The 26,310-nt window shown below is 43.5% G+C and overlaps 1 protein-coding gene across 1 annotated transcript; it reads left to right on the top strand.

The window, feature by feature from the left end:
* Positions 1 to 6,668: 6,668 nt before the first annotated feature.
* LOC143785061 (uncharacterized) lies at positions 6,669 to 25,347 on the top strand. Its single transcript, XM_077273730.1, has 11 exons — positions 6,669 to 6,893; positions 7,472 to 7,641; positions 8,037 to 8,059; positions 9,458 to 9,719; positions 11,246 to 11,446; positions 14,642 to 14,667; positions 15,041 to 15,323; positions 16,426 to 16,620; positions 17,646 to 17,722; positions 20,398 to 20,674; positions 24,716 to 25,347. Exons 2-11 carry the CDS (start codon positions 7,545 to 7,547, stop codon positions 24,934 to 24,936), a joined length of 1,662 nt encoding a protein of 553 aa, XP_077129845.1. The 5' UTR covers positions 6,669 to 6,893; positions 7,472 to 7,544; the 3' UTR covers positions 24,937 to 25,347.
* Positions 25,348 to 26,310: the final 963 nt, after the last annotated feature.

The raw sequence follows: 26,310 nt of genomic DNA, 5'->3' as shown, positions 1-26,310 counted from the left end.
AGCGCTCCTCTCTACCCTCAGGCCGTGTGCTCAGCGCTCCTCTCTGCCCTCAGGCCGTGTGCTCAGCGCTCCTCTCTGCCCTCAGGCCGTGTGCTCAGCACTCCTCTCTGCCCTCAGGCCGTGTGCTCAGCACTCCTCTCTGCCCTCAGGCCGTGTGCTCAGCACTCCTCTCTGCCCTCAGGCCGTATACTCAGCACTCCTCTCTACCCTCAGGCCGTGTGCTCAGCACTCCTCTCTGCCCTCAGGCCGTGTGCTCAGCGCTCCTCTCTGACCCTCAGGCCGTGTGCTCAGCACTCCTCTCTACCCTCAGGCCGTGTGCTCAGCACTCCTCTCTGCCCTCAGGCCGTGTGCTCAGCGCTCGTCTCTGCCCTCAGGCCGTGTGCTCAGCGCTCCTCTCTACCCTCAGGCCGTGTGCTCAGCGCTCCTCTCTGCCCTCAGGCCGTGTGCTCAGCGCTCCTCTCTGCCCTCAGGCCGTGTGCTCAGCGCTCCTCTCTGCCCTCAGGCCGTGTGCTCAGCGCTCGTCTCTGCCCTCAGGCCGTGTGCTCAGCGCTCCTCTCTACCCTCAGGCCGTGTGCTCAGCGCTCCTCTCTACCCTCAGGCCGTGTGCTCAGCGCTCCTCTCTGCCCTCAGGCCGTGTGCTCAGCGCTCCTCTCTACCCTCAGGCCGTGTGCTCAGCGCTCCTCTCTACCCTCAGGCCGTGTGCTCAGCACTCCTCTCTACCCTCAGGCCGTGTGCTCAGCGCTCCTCTCTACCCTCAGGCCGTGTGCTCAGCGCTCCTCTCTGCCCTCAGGCCGTGTGCTCAGCACTCCTCTCTACCCTCAGGCCGTGTGCTCAGCACTCCTCTCTACCCTCAGGCCGTGTGCTCAGCGCTCCTCTCTGCCCTCAGGCCGTGTGCTCTGCACTCCTCTCTGCCCTCAGGCCGTGTGCTCAGCGCTCCTCTCTACCCTCAGGCCGTGTGCTCAGCGCTCCTCTCTGCCCTCAGGCCGTGTGCTCAGCACTCCTCTCTACCCTCAGGCCGTGTGCTCAGCACTCCTCTCTACCCTCAGGCCGTGTGCTCAGCGCTCCTCTCTGCCCTCAGGCCGTGTGCTCAGCACTCCTCTCTACCCTCAGGCCGTGTGCTCAGCACTCCTCTCTACCCTCAGGCCGTGTGCTCAGCGCTCCTCTCTACCCTCAGGCCGTGTGCTCAGCACTCCTCTCTACCCTCAGGCCGTGTGCTCAGCACTCCTCTCTGCCCTCAGGCCGTGTGCTCAGCACTCCTCTCTGCCCTCAGGCCGTGTGCTCAGCACTCCTCTCTACCCTCAGGCTGTGTGCTCAGCACTCCTCTCTACCCTCAGGCCGTGTGCTCAGCACTCCTCTCTGCCCTCAGGCCGTATACTCAGCACTCCTCTCTACCCTCAGGCCGTGTGCTCAGCACTCCTCTCTGCCCTCAGGCCGTGTGCTCAGCACTCCTCTCTGCCCTCAGGCCGTGTGCTCAGCACTCCTCTCTGCCCTCAGGCCGTATACTCAGCACTCCTCTCTACCCTCAGGCCGTGTGCTCAGCACTCCTCTCTGCCCTCAGGCCGTGTGCTCAGCACTCCTCTCTGACCCTCAGGCCATGTGCTCAGCACTCCTCTCTACCCTCAGGCCGTGTGCTCAGCACTCCTCTCTACCCTCAGGCCGTGTGCTCAGCACTCCTCTCTGCCCTCAGGCCGTGTGCTCAGCACTCCTCTCTGCCCTCAGGCCGTGTGCTCAGCACTCCTCTCTACCCTCAGGCCGTGTGCTCAGCGCTCCTCTCTACCCTCAGGCCGTGTGTTCAGCACTCCTCTCTGCCCTCAGGCCGTATACTCAGCACTCCTCTCTACCCTCAGGCCATCTCCTCAGCACTCGTCTCTTCCCTCAGGCCATCAAATCAGCGCTCCTCTCTGCCCTCAGGCCGTATACTCAGCACTCCTCTCTACCCTCAGGCCGTGTGCTCAGCACTCCTCTCTGCCCTCAGGCCGTGTGCTCAGCACTCCTCTCTGACCCTCAGGCCGTGTGCTCAGCACTCCTCTCTACCCTCAGGCCGTGTGCTCAGCACTCCTCTCTACCCTCAGGCCATCTCCTCAGCACTCGTCTCTTCCCTCAGGCCATCAAATCAGCGCTCCTCTCTGCCCTTAGGCCATGTGCTCAGCACTTCTCCTCAGTGCTCCTCTCTGCTTTCAGGCCATGTGCTCAGCGTTCCTCTCCTCCCTCAGGCCATCTCCTCAGTGCTCCTCTCTGCCATCAAGCCATCTCCTCTCTGCTCCTCTCTGCCCTTATCTCATCTGTAGTCCACTCTGCTATCAGGCCATCTCCTCAGTGCTCCTTTCTGCTCTTGTGCGGTGCACTCAGCACTCTTCTCTGCCCTCAGGCAATCTCGTCAGCACGCCTCTCTGCCCTCGGGCCATCTCCTCTGCACTCCTCTCTGCCCTCAGGCAGTGTGCTCAGAACTCCTCTCTGCCCTCAGGCCGTGTGCTCAGCGATCCTCTCTGTTCACAGGCCGTCTCCTCTGCACTCCTATTTGCCCTCAGGCCATGTGCTCCGTGTTCCTCTCTGCTCACAGGCCGTCTGTCCGGCATTCCTCTCTGCTCTCACACCAAGGCATTGTACACCTACTTCAACTTCACAATATGTCCTGGACTAAGGGCATGGGAGTGTGTTAAGCATGCTTATTTTGCACATTTATTTAATCAGGACTCTTTACCAGATGTGATACTCCTAAAGAAAAATGGCTTGATATTTTCATAAAAAATGCAGTGGTTTATTGGATAGTCCACAAAAAAACCACATTGCAACAAAACATAAAATAGGTGAAGTAGTTACAAAGAGATTGTCCATTTGTCCATATCAACGTTTGTTCCCCATCTTTCATATGATTCTGGTAGTTCTGAATGGTAAAAGTCATCTGTCTCTGTCATGGAGTATGGTAGAAGTCTTCATAAGCACAGCTACCAGCTGTTCATTCTGTCTGCCTGGAGTCTGTAGAGAGTGAAGGTGACAGGCCCACTGTGACCGCCCCCTACGTCATTATATATGTCCCATAGAACACGTGTTCTCTCTATATGGTGTTAACTTTTACTCTGAGCTAAGTATACAGAAATAGTACATGTAATGTCAGCCAAACCTTCCATGAGGCTCAGTACAGAATTGAGAATAAGAATTATTAATATTTAACAGAGTGCACATTATACAGCACTGTCTTCACTGTTAACATTTTGGGAGGGGGGTGTTAAGCTTTCAAGTTTTTGCTGCACACCATAAGCATGTCTGTGTTAAAAATATTAAAATCAGCAGAATCCTCCTCCTCTGTTCTAGCACCGACTCTCTGCTGCTGCTCCCAGTGACTATACAGCAGTGTTCCCCAAGTCCGGTCCTCAAGAGCCACCAACAGGTCATGTTTTCAGGATTTCCTTAGTATTGCCCAGGTGATAATTGCATCACCTGCACAGGCAAGCATTCAATGACCTGTACAATACTAAGGAAATCCTCAAAACATGACCTGTTGGTGGCTCTTGAGGACCGGAGTTGGGGAACGCTGCTATACAGGCTGCATGGATGATGTCACATCTACAGCTCATATGACAGCTGAAGCCACACACAGGGCTTAGTGGTGATGGAGCAAACAACACAAGGCCAGTGATTGGTGGCAGCGGTCATGTGTGCTGTAGTTGGGAAATCAGAGCTGCAACCTGTATAGAGTCACTGGCAGCACTTGAGTGTGGATGGGCAAGCTGAAATAAAGATGAAACTGGAACACCCCTTTACATTTTTTGCATTTTTCCTTCTCTGTATTTCAACAGCCATAGTATTTTTTTCATTGATGTGGCTGTTTGATGCTTTATTTTATGCAGGAAAATGTTCATTATTTTTTTGCACACTTTTGAGGTACATAGAAATTACTGTGTAATTTCTATCATTTGTAAATGTCGCACGTGTAGAAAACAAGCAATTTTTATTTTTTAGTTTATGCTTCAAAAAAACTCAATTGTTGATTAAATTCTGCAGGTTATTAAGTATTTTGCTGTTTATATTTAAAGGGTTTGTCCACTATTGAACAATTGGCCGATCACTGGCTGCAGTTGGCACGTGACACAACATCATGTCACCGTCTGGGAACAGCGGCGCTGACAGCCCTGGAAGGAGCCAGTAGACTCTAAGCTTCATTGAGGTCTGGAACTGATTATGTTGAGGTTTTCCAGTAGTGGACAACATCTTCATATACATAATACAGTATATCATCTATTACTAATAAAATATATATTTTTTCCTCATGGGAGTAGGGCTTTATTTTTTATTTTCTTTCATGAATATATAAATGCATATAGTACTTATTTATGTAACCGTTGTAGGGTTAGCATGGTGTCCATAGACTGCTGCAGCTAGGTCCAGACAGTGTTTCCCTGACATTAATCCCTCTTTTGCTGCATTGCCTTGGGCTACAACCTTTGCTCTTCTGTGCAACATGGAAGAGAAGGAGCAACAGCAGAGGAAATGACTGGCTGAGCAAGCTGAAGACGGGAGAAGATACGCGGAGAGAGAAGTGTGTGGGCATTGTGTCAGGACCGCTTCCTCCTGGAGGACCCAGGGCAGGAGCACAGGGTAAGTGCTGACACAAGTCCAATTTTGGAGGACAGTCCGCCCCTATAGACCAATGAAGGCCAGCACCACTATTATGGAGCCTTTAACTGAAGCACAATTTTCCAGGAGGTTAGGGGAGATGAGCATAATTGAGGAATACAGTTTTGCAGTATGTGGTGAATTTGGTGATGCATCTGATGAAGAAGTCCATGAATTTGTCCTAGTAAGGATGCTTTATCACAAGCTTTTGCTCCAGGTGGTGTGTCTTGATTTCATGTTTGGTAACCTACAGCAACTCACCAGGGGAAGAATGTAACGTGCGATGAGCATGGTGCGCAGAGACTGCTGCAGCAGGAAGCAAACAGGCTTTCACAGTAACACACATTAATCCCTCTTCTGCTGTATTTCCAAGAACTACAACTACCAGAAACCTTTGTTCACTTTTGCAACCTGGAAGAGGAGGAGCAGCAGCAGGGGAAAGGATTGATTGGCTGAGCAAGCTGGAGAAGAAGGCATTGGGGAACAAGTGAGCTGTCAATCATTGAGTGGGGAAAGTAAGGACCTAGAGGAGGAGTACATGGAAAGTGCTGACAGCCTGGCAGTCCAGTGCAGTGAGCCCTGGAGTGTGATCGCACCTGCAGACAAGCCGGGTTAGCAGGAGATGTCCATCACTGCCTGGCTTACCTCAGAGGAATATCCTGCCATCCATTTCCATAATCACCTGGACCTTGCAGCCCCAAGCTGGGTCCCTGTGTGACTCCAGACATGCTACATCAAAGAGTTGCTACCGTTGTGACTTGTGGTTGCACTGTTGAGGAAGTTATGACTGAACTACCTGTAAAAGGAATATTGCTGACACTTGGGCAGCACGGTGGCTCAGTGGTTAGCACAGCAGCCTTGCAGCGCTGGGGTCCTGGGTTCAAATCCCACCAAGAACAACATCTGCAAGGAGTTTGTATGTTTTCCCCGTGTTTGCGTCGGTTCCCTCCGGGTTCTCTGGTTTCTTCCCACATACCAAAAAACATACCGATAGGGATTCTAGATTGTGAGCCCCATCGGGGACAGAGATGATAATGTGTGAAAACTGTAAAGCGCTGCGGAATATGTTAGCGCTATATAAAGATTATTATTATTGTGGTTGCACATGGCAAGAGATTATAATAGGACCATCAGTGAGATGGATTTTCTTAAGGGTTATGTGCACCAACAGTTCCTGTAGGTGCGCCAACATCTGTGGCAAATGCACTTCATCATTGGATTATATTATTGCCATGCTTCTTGCCATTTGTGGGTTAAGTGTGATTAGTTAGGATTGTGTCTGCACATGCTGTACCGTCTGGATTTATGTGGTGACATTTGTTTTCCTGTTCCTCATTATTACCCCTGCATATTTTACCATGTATCCCTCTATAAATAAAACTGTTAGGTGTTTCAATATCATAATATCATCTTCACTCGCTTCAGAAGTGGAAGAACCTCTCCTAGAGTTCCCTTCACCTCGCTAGGTGGCCATAGGTCAGGACTACCTTTTCTTTGGATACAACTTACTCTATCCTGCACTGAGCCCTCACAATTTTGTCCTCACTTAATTTATATTGTCTTCCTAGTCTGAGAAACATAATACAAAAATGTCATCTAGTCTCCCATACTCGCATGTTCAAGAAGGCGTGTTGTCCTTAGCATCAACTTCGGGATTAGCATGAACCTTAAAGGAAGAGAAACACCAACCTGAAAATGCGAGAATGACATTTAAAGATTTTATACTCTCAAGTATTAACAATAACAACATGAGCAATGTGACACGGAGCTAAGAGATGAATCCTCCATATCTTACAAAACAGGCAAAACATGTATGATATATTGGAAATATCGATGAGAACCCCCCGGTATTACTCCCATGCACACACGACAGCTCATCTTGTAAGGACTGATACTTTTTAAGCTTTGTTACTTTTTTATTTTAGCTTTTATATCTGTGAGTAAAGTCTATATGGTTTTATCAGCTTTGTTTGTAAAGGAGCTGGAGGAACGTCAAACATGGACCTTGACCTGAGAATGAAAATGATATATGAAACATCCTACAATAAATTGGTGCCTAAGGTCACTCAGCAGGAGCTAAGGCGGAGGCGTCTACTCAGATCCGGGAACGTTAAAGAAAAGATCGGAGAGGAAAAAGGAGCCTTATAAACCTTCTTTTCACGTTGTTCCTAGAAAATAAGCAGCAGCATCAGCAAGAAAAGGAGGACAGGAACCACCTGGGAACCTGGAGACCTCCAGGAAAAGAGAGGACGGCACTACCTCGGGGACAAACAGATGCAGTAAGAGGCCAGAAGCCTTCTCAATTCAATGTGTCCAATGGTGGCAGGCTCTCAGATAGTATAGAGGCTCTCATAACCAGGATGACTGATTTATTGGTGATGATGATTGATTACTGATTTATTGATGATGATTGATTATGAATTCTGCCAATGATTTTCTACTAAATAACAACTGAAGATGTTGAGATTCTAATATAAATGCTACGTCATATCACAAGACATAAATGCTTAGAATAGTTATAAGTTATCATGCTTAACAATTAAGGGAGCAACTTATATCTTTTTCTATATCACAAGACGTAGCATTCAGGCCACAAAGCCTAATAGGGCCCCTTTGCCACATAAGAAGACACTGTCTGCCACATAGTAGTTGTGGTCCTGATTTTGCCTGAATGTCCTGGTGCCTGGAGCACTAAGGCCCCTCTGCATCATAAGATGAAAATATCACATGGTCGGTGTGGACCCTATTAATGTATAAGTTCTTCCCTCGGGACCAGGAGCTTCATCTTCACCTTGGGAAAATATGTTTTCTCTAATATAATATTTACTAAGACAAATATTACAAATTTACCTTTCAGAACATCGAGCTCCTCAGACAGATAGGGCAGAACTTCTGAAAGGACATTGGTCTTAAGACAAGCAAGAACTTGAATGGATCTGCAGAGTAAAGCGCTGTACTTCGAAAATATGGGGGATGCAATGTGCCAGAAACTGAAGCAGCTAAAAGATATCATGGAGCAGACTAAAGGTGGGTGATGTAAGATAACAACACTGCTGATCACCAGGTTTCATCCATCACACGATCATATAATGATATTGAGCCTTGTCTGCCCTTACGGCACTTGTCATCCTTAGGGTTGTGACTCGTTGAATCATGATCTCCTCAGTTTTTGTCTTTGCATGTTCCTCTAATCACCCTCATCCTTCCATTGAGCGCACAACCTCATCTACATACATGGACCACTACAAGATCATGTTATCACAAGAGCCGCCCTCCATTAGGTGGAGGAGCAAAGTTTCCACAATTCTAAAAACTTTTTGGCCCCCTAAGCTCCTAATGACAGAGCCTACAATATGTTGTTGTACAGTAATGAGGCGTACACGGTACATTTACTTTATTATTGTCTTTTTTTTGTTTTTCAGATCTTGGAAAGGGAAAGAAATCGGTAAGATTTAGAATTATTGAGAAGTTCTGGATGAACGATTCTCCAAAACACGAATTTCTTTGGTTTGCTCCAAATCTGTAACCTGAGGGATCCACTTTCATATCAGGAAATGCAGACCATGTAGTAAAGATCTGGCATCACCTTTACTACCAGGGATGATCACATAAGATCCACTTACTTACTCCCAAACATTCCGTCTTTTGAAGATCATCACCTGTCTTTAACTTTAACTTTGGATATAGTTGAAATGTGAATAAAAATAATCATTAATGGCATCTACTTACCTTCCACTCACTGGCCCTACCTTCACCTCCCACTGGCCATGTCCATCGTCTGTCTCTTCTTCTCTTTTGGCAGGTTCAGCATATCACTGCTGCAGCCATTCAGTGGCCACAGTGATTGGCTGCAACTGTCATGTGCGCACCACTTTAGAAGAGGAGACCTGCAAAGGGAACGGCCAGTGGGATGAATAATAATAATAATAATCTTTACTTATATAGCGCCAACATATTCCACAGCGCTTTACAGGAAGCGTGAGGAGACCAGAAGGTCAGGATATGCTATTTCTTAATCATTTACCAGGTCATATGGAAAGTTAAAGAAAGGAGTGTAAAATCTCGTTAAGCTTTTTGTGCCCCCAGTAGTAGAAGACATTATAGGTATTGTATGTTATTACATGATTTCATCAATCGGGAGGGTCTGGGCCGACGTTTCAGTCTCACATCGCTTTTCTGAAGCTTTTCCCTCTACACTTGTCCATATGAGGTGGAGCTCGGAGGAATGAGCTCCTTCGAAATAATATTGCAGTGATGGTGAGGGCAAGAGACCACCAATAATGGAGCTCAGTACAGAGGGCTCAGAGTTCCCAGAACACTTAGGGCCAGATTCATTAAGACTTAATTCTTATTCTCCTTCTTGGGTGCAGGATTAAGATGCACCTAATTAAGAGGCACATGATCCTCAATGACTTGGACACATCTTATCAGTGTCGTCAACCTCTCCAGTCAGGGATTGGAGTAACATTTCTGATATGTTATTCCACAACTTTTGATGAATTTCACCACGCCATGTCCTTCCCATGCTCCAACCACTTTGGTAGAGTTGTCCAAAACCGGCGTGAAAATGTAAAGTTGCACAATAGTTTTGTGACTTTTCAAAGCATTTTATGACAAAAATTTGGCAAAAACACATTTATGGATGGGGGTCATAAAGTCAGAAGCATTGAGGTTCTGGCGCCGGTGCTTAACCTTAGAAGCCCCTCCGAGGCATCCAGCGGTAACTACCGACCCATCCAGTTGAGCAGAACTCACAATAGCAGAACTCACGATAGCATTCCCCTATGTGTACGCTATCACCAGGATAAGTGTACAGCTTGTATAATATATTCTGCCATTATAGAGCCAGCTGACGTCAGGACACAACGTCGTGGTCATCTCCGCTCTTGATGAGAGTGACATCCAGTGGTTGATTGGAATCATTAGTTCTGTGCATTTCAAAGAACAAGTCAGGAACACAAACTTCATCAACATCAGTACAATTAAGGAAAAGAATTGGGAAAAGCAGAGCGCAGAGTACACCTTCTGCATCTACGTACATAGAGAATATGAGTGGACCCCGGGAGCGTCACCGGCTCAGAGGCTGAAGTCACTGTCAGTGCAAGGTAAGAGACCTGTCTGGGCTAAGGCTGTCGTATGCTCTGCAGAACAGAGAGACTACGATGGTCAGAGTCATTGTGCACAGTCATTTCACGGTCTACTGCTGCCAGATGCAAAAATAATGTCCATAATGCTAAATGTAAAGATGGTGATGGAGCACCATGCCGATTGTACCAGCATCCTCCGTGATTCATCTGTGCTGTACAACTGTGGGTATCCAAGCTGGACACTTGACATGATCTGTCCCTCTAAGCCTTGGAGGTGCTGGCCCATAGTTGGTTTTTAGTGCTGCCGGGGGCATAGTAACTCATAGGCGCATAGAATGTCAACTTAAAATGCTGACAGGCTGACTCTTATCAAAATGACGAAGGCCTGGATTGGCACAGACTTCTCAACCCCACCGGATGACAACAGCGAAACGTAAAGCCAACTCAAATGTAGGGTCATCAAGTGGCTTCACTCAAAATTTTTTTAAAGGATCACAATGCGACCATCACTCTTAATTTTTCCAGGGTGTGTAAGATGACCTCCTTCATCATATATACCCCCAAAATGTTTTTCAGTACTTCCACTTAGTGCATAGGCTTTACCAGTTTAGGAGTCTAGGAGTCACACTCCTTAAAAATGGGGGAAAAAAATAAATTCGGAATCCCCCCTATACGTGTCTTCCAGTCCCTTATTCTAATTTTTGGCAGCCCTTGCACATAGTACATAGCCTTTATGAGTCTAGGAGTCCCACTACCTAACAATTGTAACAGAATGTGTATGATCCCTCCCTCATGTCTAATACAGGGTGGATCAGGTCCCTCTTCTCATATTTGGCAGTTCCTGCATTGTCCCCATAGGCTTTGTGAGTCTGAGAGTTCGCCCTTCATAAATTACACATTATGTGTCTGACCGTGTCACACACACCACAGCCCAGACAAAGTAGTAAAAGGGTAAAATCACATTTACCAGTGACTAAAGAGGGATGCAGTATTATTTCCCCCTCTACGATGTCATCTACTGGAGTCATAGGGGAGGAGGAAATACCGTGAGGGATGTCCCGGCTATTAAGGGGAGGAGGAAGAGGAGATTTTTTTTCTTTGTAATTTTCTCCACTGTACAAGTCATTACGCGAGAGAGAATTTTTCCTAGAATTTTTTCCTGTTAAATCCATTTTATCTTCGGTTTTGTATGTTTAATTGTCAGTCTGTAAAAGTGGCGTAATACTCTGACAACAGCAGGAACCTGGGAGTCAGAGATGCATCCAGGCGTCTTCCCCATATTGTTCCCATTCCATTTGAGCGCTGTTTCCGTCCATGTCAGATATTTTCCTGCCTCCCTCCCCAGCTCTCCTGTTAGTGTCCTCCGGAAAAATACTATTTTGCCATTGACTTCCATTATACTCGTTGATAGAGTCCAGCCTGTCCAAGTGTCCACCCTGCTCGATTTAAGTACGAGCACTTGAGCATTTTAGTACTCGATCATCACTTCTAATATCTGGATATAAACCATCAATTGTAGTCTGAGCTCAGTCATATGTTCACAGGGAAGAAGCCCCTGGTTGCGGTGATCGATAATGTAAGGATCAGCGATAATGACGAGAAGGCTCGGATCATAGAAAAGTATGATGATGTAAAGAAATATGCCCGGGCTGTCTTCCTGTTCACAGAGAGGGAGAAGATGTCAGACTCTCAGAAGTATTTTTATAATTCCTCGGAACAGCCGGAACCAAACAACGACGCCCGAGGTTAGTGCCTGCAAATCCTTCACTGTCATTACAGCTTGTATTTATGCGTTTATGTAAATGTCAGAGTCACTGCTATAATATGAGGAGGATAAGAGGAGGGTAATAAAATGTAATATATGGAGTCATTACAAGGTGAAAGGTTCTCCACATTCTGTGTTCTCAGCACAATTGTGGATTCTTGTGTTACATATTAAGTCATAGCTTCCATATAGGAAGACAATAATTAAGTACTCTGGACACCTTCAACTACAACTAAAGTCATCCAAATCCACCGATATCTGCAGGAGTGGCCGACAGTATAATATGTATGGGGACCTTCCGACTCTCCCCAGCAGATGATATCTGGATAGAGAAGGATCCAACCTGTCCAATGCTTTTTTTCAGCAGGTAGATAGGCTTCCATCGAGGAGCCTGGCAGCAGCTCTCTGTGGGAACACAAAAATGGCCAACCATCCATGAGTATAGAGAAGTTGGGAGAGACGTTGTCAGCCGACCGCTTAGATTACCTCTATCATCTAATGTGTAACTTGGTCTTTACTCTGAACCATGAGCAGCCTTAACTTCACAAGCCAGAACAAGTACAGAGGGGAAGGAGAAGGTCTATATCCTACATGACCACAGCCGGCATTGACCACTGTGGGGACACGAGAGTCTGAGCAGAGAGAACCCGATGAGGCTGTCAATAAGACATTAGATGGAGCAGGTGGGCTATGCTGCCAGCTTTACAGGCCACACTTTCACATTGAATTAGCACAGGCATAGAGGATATAGCACTCTATTCACATAGCAAGCTGCTAACAAACATGGGGAACGCTACGTCCATCATTACTAATTATCATTTTTTGAGTCCGCTATGAGCCCATTGGTCTGGATAGTAAGTTCCTCCTTATGAACAGCCAGAGACGTTCATTGTAACAGTGGAAACTCCCTTAAGATGGAAATCCAATACAAAGGCAGCAAATCAAAATACCGTAATTGCTCCAAGCTGTAGAGCTAATCTGTCATCAGCTCATCGAGAGACTCGGAAGCAGCAAAATGTAGAATATGTATCATTGATGATGACCAACAATCTGGTAAAACAACCGCCATTGATACAAATATTTGACCTTCATGGGTTTGAGATAAATTTCAAGAAGCAGAAAGTTCAGATTTGTCATTTGTAGATTTATCAGGAAGTAAAAAATCCCAGTGATTCCATAATGTGCATTTTTCATAATTTTTGGCAGGGGTTAGAGCAAGACTATGTGCAGGTGTTGAGACACGAGGGACAGTGGGTGTTCTTGTCCACTGGCCTGGCTGTCTTTAGAAAGACAGCATGGACCAGGGCTCATACCACTGAACACTTGTGCCCTTTTCCCGTGAGCAGAATACTACTCAGACAACACAGGGAGAGGGTAAAACAGTGCAGCAATAATTTATTGAACCACCAACACGCAATAGAAAATTTATAAGATGATGCAAATTACAGATTCTCACCCTTCCACTGGCTCACCAGGATTAGAGGATCTATGTTCTTTGAGACTTCCAGGGCTGACTACCTCCACCAGTGGCACCTCGCTTTTGATGAGCACCCACAGAGAGGATGTTACATTAATTTTAGGAAGCTGACAGCCCATTGATGTACATGCCCAGTTGACCTGATTGTCCCAACCTGACTTCTCCGAACATCTCCATAGGGCTAAGTGACCTGATTATCCAAACTTGGCTTCTCTGAAAGTCTACACAGGTTCAGTGATGGTCAATGGAGCAGATCTGTGTCCCTCCAGCTGGGGTTGTGGTCCCTTAAGATAGAGTACTGTAGAATATCAAATCTGTATTCCTCCGGTTGGAGCCATGGTGCCTTGGCTGCTGTTCTGTTGAGTCTCTCTGCAGAAGGGTAGAGGTCCCTTTTTATACCCACATCTGTTTTCAGGCCATCGTTCACAGGTCAGGTGGAAGGTGAGATGAAGTCAAATCTCTTTGTTCAATTAATTGACCAATCTGCATAGTTTGTCCCTCAATGTTTGCATGTAAACAAGCTGCATGGACTGATATAATGGGTAAGCAACATTTTAAAAACCATCAATTGTTCAGTTACCCTGCAGCCCTGTCTCCCAAGGTTAAACATCAATTCAAAAGTCTGCATCCATGCTCATATGAACAATGTTCTATGTCTCCTGACCTATTGAAAAATATATGTGGCCTAATTAAGAATAGGTGCTCTGCCATCACAGGAGGTGGAGATTATTTTGAGCTGGTCTGCTGCAAAAAAAACCCTTGACTAATCACGTAAAACACTCCCTATCTATTTCTTTTGTAAAATCACTTTGCTGTTAACATGTTAATTTTTTTAGCTTTTTCTTTGCCGTTTCTGTCTTTAATATGTGATTTGGGAAAAAAAGAAACTACAAGCCACTAGGGTTGAGTGACTTTTACTTTTTTAGGATTGAGTTGGGTTTCGTCTCAAAAGTCGAATCGTGTCAAATCGGCCGATTATTGTGAAAAGTTGGGGGACCGACTGAAACACGAAACCCAATGCAAGTCAGTGGGGATATATATTTTTTTCTCTCTCTCTCTGTCTCTCTCTCTCTCCCCGGACAGTGTAAATTGCTATATTTCTCGGACTGTGTAAATCGCTACATCCAAAATGGTAACATGGCGTTTATACCCACACCCCCTGTGACGCCGCAGAAAGCAAGACGAGACCTATGTTCATTGGCTGAAAAAATGGCGGTTATAGCATCATACGAAACGCGACTTTGGCGCAAATATCGCCGACCGCATGGCCGATCCCACACTGGGATCGGCTCGCTTTTCACGAAACCCGACTTTGCCGAAAGTCGGCGACTTATGAAATTGACCGATCCGTTTCGCTCAACCCTACACGCCACTTCTTTGAAGCATCTTGTGATGGAATCAGCTCTAAGCTAGGCCCTGTCCACTTAAAAGGCTGCAAAAAATTCTTCAGGAGAAACAAAAATAGAAAACTCTTTGAAAACATTTCAAAACCACTTCAGTAAATGAACAACTCCTCCAGAAACATGAGGTAGAAGGAACGCTTCCTTAACCAGTTTCAGCTTGAATAAAATTGTTGGTTTTGACCATCTCGAGACATCCTTAGCCTGATAGAAATAGTAATGCCAACACAGGTTCTGGTCGTAATATTTCAACCATTTCATGTGCGTTTCTTCACTTGAATTTCTTTTTGCTCTGCAGGTTATCAGGCCGCCATTTCCAAACAGGTAGATATTTATTTATTTTACTCACTTACTTATATAGCGCCATTAATTTCACAGCACTTTACAGACATTATCGGCACTGACTCTCATACTCTACATTTCTGATCAGTATGTCTTTGGAGTGTGTAAGGAAACCCACGCATACATGGGGAGAGCATACAAACCCCTTGTTGATGTTGTCCTTGGTGGGACTTGAACCCAGAACCTCAGTGCTTTAAGGCTGCAGTGCTAACCACTGATGCAATTTTGGTGCCTCTTCCATGATAAAGTTTGAGGCTAGGAGTTATTTTACTTTAGTAAAGGCTTGGAGACCCAGTGCAGTCTGCAGTCCTGTATTAGTTGCCCGATAATAATTTAATGTCTTTTTCCTTTCAAGGTTGTGTTCGGGACAAAATATAACGTTGGAATTTTCTCTAGTTCAGCGGACCGAGATTACTCCTGGCTGAAGGCTTTGTTGGAAACTGACGACTTCAGAGACCACGTCCTAGCTGTCAAACCATGCTTCATCTCCAACAATGGTTTCCAGCAGATGAGTGAGGACTTGTCCCACTGCACATTCGGGATCCTCTACCACACCAAGAAAAAGGGCAGAGTTAACATTACTGATGTGACAGACAGTCTGTACGATGATGAGCTGCAGCAACTGTCAACAACCCTGGGTAAGAGGAAAACACCCAGAAATTGACTCCTACCAGAACCATCGTCTGGAGGAGCTGCACTCACAACCACTAGGATTTCAACTAGGTGTGGGGTTAAGGTTAAGAGTAGCTGAGGTTAGGATTAGATTTTTTGCTATAACTGGGGTTGCTGGTAGGTTTAGGATTGGTTTTAGTGCTAGGATTGGGTTACATGAAGTATTAGGGCTGGAATTTAGTTTAAAGTTTAGATTAGTGCTAAATTTAGTGTTGGGACTGGGGCAACAGGTTTGGGGATAGGATTAGATTTAGTGTTAGGGTTAGATACATGGTTTTGGTTAGGTTTAAGGGCAGGGTTACACTGTACGTAGAGATGAGGGAAACAAATGCATTATTCATCAATCAAACTAGGTCCAAATTCCTTAAAAAATTCAAAAGTACGAGATTCCGTTTTTTCATAATTAGATTTACATGAATCCAGCAAAATGGCAGCTGAATGGATTCTTTCTATAGAGAAGTAGTCTGGGTCATAAATTCAGTCCACATCTAAACTGCTCTGATTTCTGAATATTATGCTCTAAAGTCAATCCATCATATATGGAGGAACAGGAAAGCTAAAATAAGTAAATCATATCCTCATCTGTCCTGCTGCGCTGATCCCCGCCCGGTCCTTGCTCGTTGTTTGAAGGTGATCAGTCGTCAGACTTCTGGCACTGACTAGACCTCATGTTGTGTGGCGGACCCCACATGTCTGCACGTCATTGACCTATTAGTGCCAGAATACTGAAGAGTGAAGACCAATCATTGGTCCAAAACCGAGGACAAGGTGGAGCCCTGCGGTGGCAGGAAAGTTGAGTGGCGGGTCTTCCACAGGTCAGTGTAATCTTTTATTATGGGTAACCCCTTCCCAGACCTCAGTTTAATATGCTATGAGTTCTATAGAGACCTTAGAGAATAATAAAGGTAATATCCAATCTGCCAGCTGAGATACAACAGTAGTAGCGTGTGTGCAGAGCGAACTGTCAATCAACGAACCTGACCGGGAGGCACTTGTCCTCTATAGAACCATGCCATAAATTAAATGGATGCTCAGAAGTAGATCACTAATCCAGCTGGTGATTTGCAGGGAAGAAGAACACAATTGTGATAATTGATGATCTGGAGGACTCGGGTAATGAGAAGAAGAGCCAGATCCTGCTCTCACAGCCAAAGATTGCCAATTACGCCAGTGACCTGATTCTTATTTCATATGAAGACAAGACTGAGAACATGGGACAAGCCGCAAAATCAAAGATCCTAAATTATTTTCTTCGACTTTCAGGTACTAAACAGAAATCTCTTTATTACTCATCATTTGGTCGTCTGATATCTGGTGGCCACAATCCACCGATGAGTCTGTGAGGGACGTTCAGATAGGACTGTCTGCGTAGGACAATATGAGGACTGCGGAACACAAGAAGTAGAATCCTAAAGCTCTACAACAAATACAGAACTGATGGCCACAGCTAGGAATTATTAACACAAAAGCAACAATAATAATTATCGTGTAACCACTCGGAATATGACACCTAAAAGTACGAAACACGACTGCATATGTCATTTACCGGTACATTTTTAATTTATAAATTAAGGACATAATAACAAGACAAGAACTCCACAGAAAAGGGGGTATTTGAGGCAAGAGAGGGGCTGCTACTAGGTGACGTTAACTTCATTAAGGTCAATTACAACCATCGAGAGACATCTTTATTTCATCAGGAGATTATTACAATGAAGATAATGATTAATAATGAATATATAGAGAATATAAATACTGATGAAAACACTTTGGTAAAATGCACCATATATAGTCCATAGATTATATCATAAATAAATCATAAGTACAGGCCACAATATATAGTTTCTGTATAAGAATGATTAAGTCCAATACATGTAAACCACTATGGCAGAGTAACAAAAAAGGGAATAATAATCGATAATGACACCAAATGGTTAAGTGCTTGATGGTAATAATAAAGTGACCCTGGTAAATGCTCCGGTGAAGAGCGCATTGGGCACAGCCCTGAGAGCGGGGATGTTTCATCATCTTTGATAGCCCCTGATCCATGCACAGTCACTTTATTATTACCATCAAGTATTTAACCGCGACAACGTACAGTGTGAATACGGGACAACTGGGGGAGCAGATGTTCAACTGGTGAAACATTTATTTTATGTGAAAGATCATCTCAGGTTTAGATAAATATGATTTGTCTCTCTACATTATTGGAGAATATTATAAAGCTGCAAAGAGAGAAGTAATAAAATATTATAGATGACAAAAGGAACGTTCTGCTTGTTTTACAGGAAAAAGTTTAGAATATTCGCCAAAGTGCTCACAGTCTGAAAATGAGAGAAACATGTCATTATACAGTGAAATTAAGGTAATATGTCATCTATGATACATCCGGTATAGACCTGGGGTAATATGTCATCTATGATTAGTGTTGAGCATTCCGATACCGCAAGTATCGGGTATCGGCCGATACTTGCTGTATCGGAATTCCAATACCGAGATCCGATACTTTTGTGGTATCGGGAATCGGAATCGGAAGTTTCCAGTGTATGGTTCCCAGGGTCTGAAGGAGAGGAAACTCTCCTTCAGGCCCTGGGATCCATATAAATGTGTAAAATAAAGAATTAAAATAAAAAACAGGGATATACTCATCTCTCCGGGGGCCCCTGGACTTTACCGCCGTAACCGGAAGCCTTCTTTGCTTAAAATGCGCGCATTTAATGGCTTCCGTGACGTCACGGCTTCTGATTGGTCGCGTGCCGCCCATGTGACCGCGACGCGACCAATCACAAGCCGTGACGTAATTCTCAGGTCCTAGATGCCTAGAATTAGGCATCTAGGACCTGAGAATTACATCACGGCTTTGTGAAAATGAACAAATGAAGGTCAGACATTGCTCATCCACCATGCTGTGTTAAATATTCTTATTTTGCACATTTATTTAATCAAGACTATTCACCAGGTGCTTTACTCTTAAAGAAAAATGTCATGATATTCTCATGAAAAAGGTAGTGGTTTATTGAATTGTCCACAGAAAAATCACTTTGCAGTAAGACATAAAAATAGACGAAATAGTTACGACCAGATTGTCCACGTGTAGATATCAGCATTGGTTACTCATCTTTCCCGAAGTTTGAATGGTAAAAGCCGTCTGTGTGAAATCTGAAGGTCATTATGGCTGCCAGCTAACAGCTGTTGCCTTCTTCTTGTCTGATGTCCATGTAGAATGATGGCGTAGGCAGGAGGTGACAGTCCCACGTGACAAAAAACCCCACACACCCTCCTAAGAGACGCTTATATATCTTCTCTACGGATCACATGTTCCCTGTATATGGTGTTGGCTTATACATACACAAAAATAGCTCTTTGTAATGTCAGCAAGAAGCAATGTGCTCTGTACTGCATCGAGATTAAGAATCATTCAATAAATTAATATTTAACATGCTGCCACAGGATTTTTTATAAAATAAAACTCATGAAATCGGCCTGGACAGAAATGATGGTTCCCCTGAAAATAATGTGACAAAAGGGACCTGTTAGATCGCAGTGTGTCCAGTAACTATCATCACAGGGGTCTACAATCCTGGAATCAGTGAGTGGCCGGTATATGGGGCTACAGATCCTCACTGTGCTGTGTGGTGACATGTTGTGTATCACACTCAGCATGGACCAGAGGAAGCGAAGGAAAGAGTTGTCTTAGGAGATCAGAGAGAACATTATAGACAAACATGTTACAGGTAAAAGTTATAAGACATCTCCAGGCAGCTGGATGTTCCTGTGACTACAGTTGCACATATTACTCAGAAATGTAAGATCCATGGACTGGAGCCGACCTCCCTGGACGTGGCCGCAGGAGGAAAAGTGATGACAAATCAAAGAGACAGATAATACGAATGGTAACAAAAGAGGCAGAAAAACTTCTAAACAGATTAAAGGTGAACTTCAAGCTCAAGGAACATCAGTGTCAGATCGCACCATCCATCGTTGTATGAGCCAAAGTGGACTTCATGGGAGACAACCAAGGAGGACACCAGTGTTGAAAAAAAATTATAAAAAAGCCAGACTGGAATGTGCCAAACTACATGTTGACAAGCCACAGAGCTTCTAGGAGAATGTCCTATGGACAGATGAGACAAAAATGGAACTTTTGGCAAAACACATCAGCTCTATGTTCACAGACGGAAAAATGAAGCATATCAAGCAAAGAACACAATCCCTACTGTGAAACATGGAGGAGGCTCTGTTATGTTCTGGGGCTGCTTTGCTCTGGCACAGGGTGTCTAGAATCTGTGCAGGGTACAATGAAATCTCAAGACTATCAAGGGATTCTAGAGAGAAATGTGCTGCCCAGTGTCAGAAAGCTTGGTCTCAGTCGCAGGTCATGGGTCTCGCATCAGGATAATGACCCAAAACACACAGCTAAAAACACCCAAGAATGGCTAAGAGGGAAACATTGGACTATTCTGAAGTGGCTTCTATGAGCCCTGACCTAAATCCTATTGAGCATCTTTGGAAAGAGCTGAAACATGGCGTCTAGAAAATACAATCTTCACACATGAGACAACTGGAGAAGTTTGCTCTTGAGGAGTGGCCAAAATACCTGTCGAGAGGTGCAGAAGTCTCAATGACAGCTACAGGAATTGTGTGATTGCAGTGATTGCCTCAAAAGGTTGTGCAACAAAATATTAAGTTAAGGGTCCCATGATTTCTGTCCAGGCTTGTTTTATGAGTTTTTTGTTTTTTTTTAAAGTTTGTGGAAGTATGGTTGAAAAGCAAAGTCTGACTTTCATTTGTTCATTTTCATAGATCTTTCATTTATTATTACTTTTTTCAGATTCAAGTTATTTCTGTGACCATTGTGGGTTTTCTGTCATTAAACGAGGGGGACCAACAAATTTGACCACGTGTGTATATTTCTTGTTCCATTACTCCCACTTGTCACGATGCTCATGTACCGGTAACACGGCTTCTCTCGGCCATGATATTAATGTCATTGGAATAAGAATCAGATATTCGTAACTGAAGTTTTTGTGTTTCGTATAGCCCACACCAACTTCATCAAAATCCACCGTTGGCATCTTCTCTAGGTCGGAGGAGAGTGACTATTTCTGGTTGAAGAAACTCCTCGCATCAGAAGAGTTTGGACATAAGGACGTTCATTGTTATAAAACTTTAGGTAACGACGAGATGTTTCGAGAGATGGCCTTTAAGGTGAAGTTTATGATTTTATACCACAGTTTGAAGAATGGGAAGATTCGTCTCACTGATGGCAAAGATTCTCTTTATCATACGGAGCTGGAACAGCTGTCAATCAAATTCGGTGAGAAGCCATAGTGTCTCCATCGGAGACAGGAGACCGTGTGCTACAATGTATCCACTTGTGTTTATCTTCATCCTTCTCTCTTCTATATTCCTCCTATCACTAATTACTTCTCATTTTATCACTTTCACTTTTTTCTTCATTATTTTATGTCTCTGTTCGTCTACACTTCTTTTTCTGCGCCTGGTACAGTATTTTTGTCCCATCATCATCTTTCTCATATTCCTCCTTACCTGTTCTCTCTTTTTTTCTGATCATTTCACTTCTCCTTGTCTTACTCTTGTTTTCTTCCTTGCTGTCTTCATTCTTTTACCTTGTTCTTTTTTCTTTCTCTACATAAATCTTCATAAACGCCTTGGATGTCTTCATCTTTCTCATCTTCTTTTTTTCCTCTCTGTCTTATGTTACTTGTTTATTTCCTTTATGGCTTATCCTCTTCTATTTCTTTTTTTCTTCTACTTCTCCTTTTTTCTTTCTTCATATATTTTTATTTGTATCTTCAAGCATTTTGCTCACATCTCTGATTTTCTTTCTCTATATCTCTTTTTTCTTTTCTTTAACTTTCCTATCTTTACTTCTCCTTCCTTGCTTCTTTTCTACTTTTCTCATCTGCTCGATGTCTCCCGTTTATCTCTTCCTTATTTTATTCTGTTTTTCCTTCTTTTTATCTGTCTTTTTTCCTCTTTCATGTCTTTATCATCCTTATCTTCTGATTTTATTTTGTCTTCATTACTTTGCATTTTATTGTCTTCTCTTTTTTCTTTTATACTTTTTTCATCAGTTATTTTGCCCTTTTCTTTTTCTTCTTTTATCCTGTTGTGTCTTCTATATATTGTATGTCCTTCACTTTTTATATCCTCCATCTTTTCTTCATCCTCATCTTCTTCCTTATCTCACCTTCTTCTCTCTTTTTTTCTATATATTTGTATTATTTATCTCTGTCATGTATTGTTCCAATTGTATTCATTTTTTTCTTTAGTCTCATTCAATTCTTTTTTCCTAATATACCTCGCTGTGTTTTTCTTTAAGTCTTAAGTTTTTCATCTTCATTCTCTTTGTCAATTCCTCTTTTTCTAAGTATCTTTTTTCTTTTTATTCCTTATTCACCTATTTCCCTATGTTTTCTTTTCCTCCATTTACTTTTCTTTTTTTCCTTGTCTTTTTATTTAAAACTCTTATTTTGACTTTCTTTTGCTCTTTTGCTAATTTTCTTTTATATTCTCTCACTATCTATATATATAATTGCTGAAGGGGTACTTCCGTCTGTTTGTCTGTAACGGAAATCCTGGGTTACTGATTGGTTGCGGCCGGCCGAGACCAATCAGCGAGATTGGGGCGGGATTTAAACACCGCTTCACTTTTTAATATTGATGCTGCCTATGCAGCATCAATAGTAAAAACATAGAATGTTAAAAATAATAATAATAATAAAAACATTACATTCTCACCTTGCGGAGTCCGCCGCCGTCCGCGCCAGCCATTCCCCCTCCTCGCGCTCCAGTCCCAAGAATGCATTGCGACAATGAGACGAGATCACATGGCGGTCACACGAGACCGCTACATGATCACGGGTTATTGCCGCAAAACATTACTGGGAATGGAGCGTCGCGAGGAGCATCGGTAACGGCCTCGGCTGGATCCGGGGCTGACGGAAGGTGAGTATGTAATTATTTTTTTATTTTAATTGCTTTTTTAACAGGGATATGGTGCCCACATTACTATATACTACGTGAGCTGTGTTATATACTGTGTAGGCTGTGTTATATACTGTGTGGGCTGTGTTATATACTACGTGGACTGTGCTATATACTACGTGGACTGTGTTATATACTGTGTAGCCTGTGTTATATACTACGTGGGCTGTGTTATATACTGTGTGGCCTGTGTTATGCACTATGTGGGCTGTGTTATATACTGTGTAGGCTGTGTTATATACTGTGTTTGGGCTGTGTTATATACTACGTGGACTGTGCTATATACTACGTGAACTGTGTTATATACTGCGTAGCCTGTGTTATATACTACATGGGCTGTGTTATATACTGCGTGGCCTGTGTTATATACTGCATGGGCTGTGTTATATACTATGTGGGCTGTGCTATGTACTACGTGAGCTGTGCAATATACTACGTGGCTGTGTTATATACTGCATGGGCTGTGCTATATACTATGTGCCTGTGCTATATACTACGTGAGCTGTGCTATTACTATGTGGCTGTGTTATATACTGCGTGGGCTGTGTTACATACTGCGTGGGCTGTGCTATATACTACTTGGCTGTGCAATATACTATGTGGCTGTGTTATATACTGCATGGGCTGTGTTATATACTGTGTGGGCTGTGCTATATACTACGTGGCTGTGCAATATACTACATGGCTGTACAATATACTACGTGGCTATGCTATATACTATGTGGCTGTGCAATACACTACGCGGCTATGTTATATACTACGTGGGCTGTGCAATATACTATGGGGCTGTGCTATATACTACGTGGGCTGTGCTATATACTACGTAGCTGTGCTATATACTATGTCAGCTGTGCAATATACTACGTGGCTGTGCTATATACTACGTGGGCTGTGCAATATACTATGTGGCTGTGTTATATACTACGTGGCTGTGTTATATATTACGTGGCTGTGCATTCTAGAATACCCGATGCGTTAGAATCAGGCCACCATCTGGTAGTCTTATAATCAGCTTCATAATCTTCTTGTTTCTATGTTATGTTTACTTTTTCCCTTGCATTATATTTTGTTTTGTTATATTTCTTAGATTTTCATTGTCTCTTTCTTCTTTTGCTACTTTTCTTTTCAAGTTTTTCTTATCACTGTCATCATTTACTTTCACTTTATTTCATTTCTCTTTTCTATATCTTTATTTGTTATTCATTTCATATCTTTATCTTCTATTTATTTTCTTGGGGGAGATATGTCTCTATATCCTTCTATATCATGTGACTGTTTTTTTCTTTTCTTGGGGGAGGTCTGTCTCTTTTCCCTTCTACATCATGTGACTGTTTTTTCTTTTCTTGGGGGAGGTCTGTCTCTTTTCCCTTCTATATCATGTGACTGTTTTTTCTTTTCTTGGGGGAGGTCTTTCTCTTTTCCCTTCTATATCATGTGACTGTTTTTTCTTTTCTTGGGGGAGGTCTTTCTCTTTTTCCTTCTATATCATGTGACTGTTTTTCTTTTCTTGGGGGAGGTCTGTCTCTTTTCCCTTCTATATCATGTGACTGTTTTTTCTTTTCTTGGTTGGAGGTCTGTCTCTTTTCCCTTCTATATCATGTGACTGTTTTTTCTTTTCTTGGGGGAGGTCTGTCTCTTTTCCCTTCTATATCATGTGACTGTTTTTTCTTTTCTTGGGGGAGGTCTGTCTCTTTTCCCTTCTATATCATGTGACTGTTTTTTCTTTTCTTGGGGGAGGTCTGTCTCTTTTCCCTTCTATATCATGTGACTGGTTTTTCTTTTCTTGGGGGAGGTCTTTCTCTTTTCCCTTCTATATCATGTGACTGTTTTTTCTTTTCTTGGGGGAGGTCTGTCTCTTTTCCCTTCTATATCATGTGACAGTTTTTTCTTTTCTTGGGGGAGGTCTGTCTCTTTTCCCTTCTATATCATGTGACTGTTTTTTCTTTTCTTGGGGGGAGGTCTGTCTCCGTATCCTTCTATATCATGTGACTGTTTTTTCTTTTCTTGGGGGAGGTCTGTCTCTTTTCCCTTCTATATCATGTGACTGTTTTTTCTTTTCTTGGGGGGAGGTCTGTCTCCGTATCCTTCTATATCATGTGACTGTTTTTTCTTTTCTTGGGGGAGGTCTGTCTCCGTATCCTTCTATATCATGTGACTGTTTTTTCTTTTCTTGGGGGAGGTCTGTCTCTTTTCCCTTCTATATCATGTGACTGTTTTTTCTTTTCTTGGGGGGAGGTCTGTCTCCGTATCCTTCTATATCATGTGACTGTTTTTTCTTTTCTTGGGGGAGGTCTGTCTCTTTTCCCTTCTATATCATGTGACTGTTTTTCTTTTTGGGATTTTCCAGGGAAGAGGAAGGTGATTGTGGTGATTGATGATTTGGATGACATTGGACACAAGATGAAGCAGCAGATCCTGGAGAGACAGCCGAGTCTGGGGACGATGGTGGCAGAGATCTTCCTCTTCACTAGATCTGAGAAGAAGAACATGGATCAGGACAAGCACAGAAGTAGAATGAGCAAATCAACAATGGACAAAATCAGCAACATGAAGAAATGTCTGACATGAAAATCACACGAGACTGAAATATTGTTCCATGAGAGCTGAGGAATAAGGGGTTAATGGGAAATTTCTGGGGAAGATTATATAATATATTGTACTGTGTTCTCTGTCAGTGAATGACAGCCTTCATTGACGACATCCATCAGCTAAACACACGTCTGCTCCCATCGTATTCGCTTTGTTACAGTGTATTTGTGCAGATGGAGTCAATGACAGAAGAAATATCTGTGTGGATCTAAGAGGCAGCTCAGATAAGTGAGGAACAGTGAATAATGGCTCAGTATGTGATGCCAAGTAATCACAAAATTACCAACGGAAAATTATATGTTCGATCCACCACCCACTGAATATTCCCAAAATATAACTTTTACTATTATTTTCATTATAGCATCTGTGTCCAGTAAATGACGTACTACCAAACAATAGACTCCCCGTATTTTGTAGCCTGTCGCATGAGTATTTCTATAAACTGATCTCTTGTAGATAAATATCCTTTATAACTACCATTATCTGACAGCCGGATTAGCAATATTGCATGGACACCAATCTCTGTGTTCAAACCTTCTGTCCTCCCTGTATTATTTCATTATCCACCACTATTCTTTCTGCACATGCTACCTTGTTTAAATGCACAGACATCCCTTTTCCAATGTAAGCTAACTGCTAGCAATTCATTCTTAGAGAACGACACATAATAATCTTAGCTCAGTGCAGTGGGTACTCTTTAAAATGTGTCACTCTTTGTGTCATTGCAGCCATTTGATAAATTCACAAAAGTTCAGGTTTTTCTCATTACTGTACACTCTGCACCCCATCTTCGCTGAAAATGTAGATATTTTTGCTAATTTATTAAAAAAGAAAGCCTGAAATATCACATGGTCATAAGTCTTCAGCCCCTTTGCTCAGACACTCATATGTAAGTCACATGCTGTCCATTTCTTTGTGATCCTCCTTGAGATGGTTCTCCTCCTACATTGGAGTCCAGCTGTGTGTAATTACACTGATAGGACTTGATTTGGAAAGGCGCACACCTGTCTATATAAGACCTCACAGCTCACAGTGCATGTCAGACCAAATGAGGATCATGAGGTCAAAGGAACTGGCCAAGGAGCTCAGAGACAGAATTGTGGCAAGGCACAGATCTGGCCAAGGTTACAACAGAATGTCTGCAGTACTCAAGGTTCCTAAGAGCACAGTGGCCTCCATAATCCTTAAATGGAAGAAGTTTCGGACCACCGGAAGTCTTCCTAGACCTGGCCGTCCAGCCAAACTGAGCAATCGTGGGAAAAGAGACTTGGTAAGAGAGGTAAAGAAGAACCCCAAGATCACTGCGGCTGAGCTCCAGAGATGCAGTAGGGAGATAGGAGAAAGTTCCACAAA

This window comes from Ranitomeya variabilis, chromosome 7, assembly GCF_051348905.1.
Source record: "Ranitomeya variabilis isolate aRanVar5 chromosome 7, aRanVar5.hap1, whole genome shotgun sequence".
Lineage (NCBI taxonomy): Eukaryota > Metazoa > Chordata > Amphibia > Anura > Dendrobatidae > Ranitomeya > Ranitomeya variabilis.
This window is presented reverse-complemented; position numbering and strand designations above follow the sequence as displayed.